The 1669-nt window shown below is 38.6% G+C and overlaps 1 protein-coding gene across 1 annotated transcript; it reads right to left on the minus strand.

The window, feature by feature from the left end:
- Positions 1-475: 475 nt before the first annotated feature.
- On the minus strand, positions 476-1661 carry LOC108681109 (solute carrier family 49 member A3-like; the record flags this gene model as incomplete). Its single annotated transcript, XM_018170095.1, has 2 exons — positions 1529-1661; positions 476-677 (listed from the first exon to the last, which is right to left on the minus strand). Coding segments are annotated over exons 1-2 (252 nt in total), but the record flags the coding sequence as incomplete, so codon positions are not given.
- Positions 1662-1669: the final 8 nt, after the last annotated feature.

A 1669-nucleotide genomic window follows, 5' to 3' on the forward strand; every position in this document is an offset into this window, starting at 1 on the left:
TTATTAATATACATCGTGACCAAAAATGCATCTTCAATACAACAAGATCGCCTACTAAGAACACGACCACAACAGTTATACATCGTACACTTCACAAGATCACAATTTCACATCGGTCCCAATTAAGTTTCATAATTGAAATGGCTGGGGGGCAATATTCACTCTCGGAAAAATTAATTTGTAACATTGTCCGAATAGGTGCACACTTTTTTATCTCATTTTTTAAGTTTATTAGCTCTCAGTCACGCATGATAACACAATTTCACGTCTGCGCCCTCTAATTTCTATAATTTAAACGTCTAATGATCACACATAATAAATAATTTTTATCACGCATAATGAATGCTACGTGAGCCCTCACCGTTGAGTAACCCACTACACACAGTATCTGCTAGGTGACGTCTAATGACCACACATAATCATAAATAAATAGTTTTTATCACGCATAATGAATATTGATTGCGTTAGCCCTCACCGTTGAGTAACCCACTACACACAGCATCTGCTGGGTGACGGTGGCCATGGCAGATAAGAAGCCCACGCCGAAGCCGATCATGGCGAGCAGGATGAGGTAGGCTGGGCACGTCATCACCGCCCTCAGCTGTGCCCAGTACCCAAGCTTCGGCTGCCCGCCCTGTGCAGAGGAGCTCAGACTCGCGGGGGTGGGGGGCTCCGACCTGTAACACATTTTTAGGGCATTTTCTCATTTATGGAAAAAATATAACTCAGTACTTACTGCAGTGAGTGACAGAGAGCGCATTTTCTCGTCGACGAAAACGTGAAGTCGCGGACGGACAGACGGACATGGCGAGCACAATAGTGCATTTTTTACATAAATGAGAAAATGCGCTAAAAAGACGCTATTAATTTTGTGCTCGTCATGTCCGTCCGTCCGACTGTCCGTGATTTCACGTTTTCGTCGACGAGAAAATGCGCTCTCTGTCACTCACTGCAGTGAGTTTTGAGTTATATTTTTTTGCAATTTAACATTACAGAAATATCACCGATCTAAAACAAGGTTATTAACAACTTATGATGATTATGATCTGTTAATTTTTTTGTTACTTGGTCAAATATAAAAATATTTTATACAATTTTTACAGAATACCTATTTACGGGAAAGATTATTGGATTATTACAATTAAGTTTACTTTTCATTATTGTTATTAATGTTATTTATTTTTTAGAATAGTTTATTTTCCCGAGCTAAAATGAATTTATATTATCCCGGTGATACAATTAGACGACATATATTTTTTAAATAATTTATTTATATCGGCCTAAAATGAATTCATATTCACCTGGTGTTGCAAGTAGATGACTATTATTTTAAAAATAATTTATTTTCCCGTCCCAAATTGAAATCATATTCACCTGGTGATTCAAGTAGACGATATATATTTTTTAAAATAATTTATTTTACCGTCCCAAATTGAATTCATATTCACCTGGTGATGCAAGTAGACGATATATATATTTTTTCAAAACATTTATTTTCCCGTGCTGAAATGAATGAATTCATATTCACCTGGTGATGCAAGCGATGGTGCAGCACTGGGTGAGGATGGCAAAGCCCATCCAGACGTAGTTGTTCGTGGGCACGTCTTGGGGGTCCCTGACGATGGCAGGGGTTATAACCTCCCCCAAAACGATCCCCAAGGGGTTGGCT

The sequence above is a fragment of the Hyalella azteca genome, unplaced genomic scaffold, assembly GCF_000764305.2.
Source record: "Hyalella azteca isolate HAZT.00-mixed unplaced genomic scaffold, Hazt_2.0.2 contig5296, whole genome shotgun sequence".
NCBI lineage: Eukaryota > Metazoa > Arthropoda > Malacostraca > Amphipoda > Hyalellidae > Hyalella > Hyalella azteca.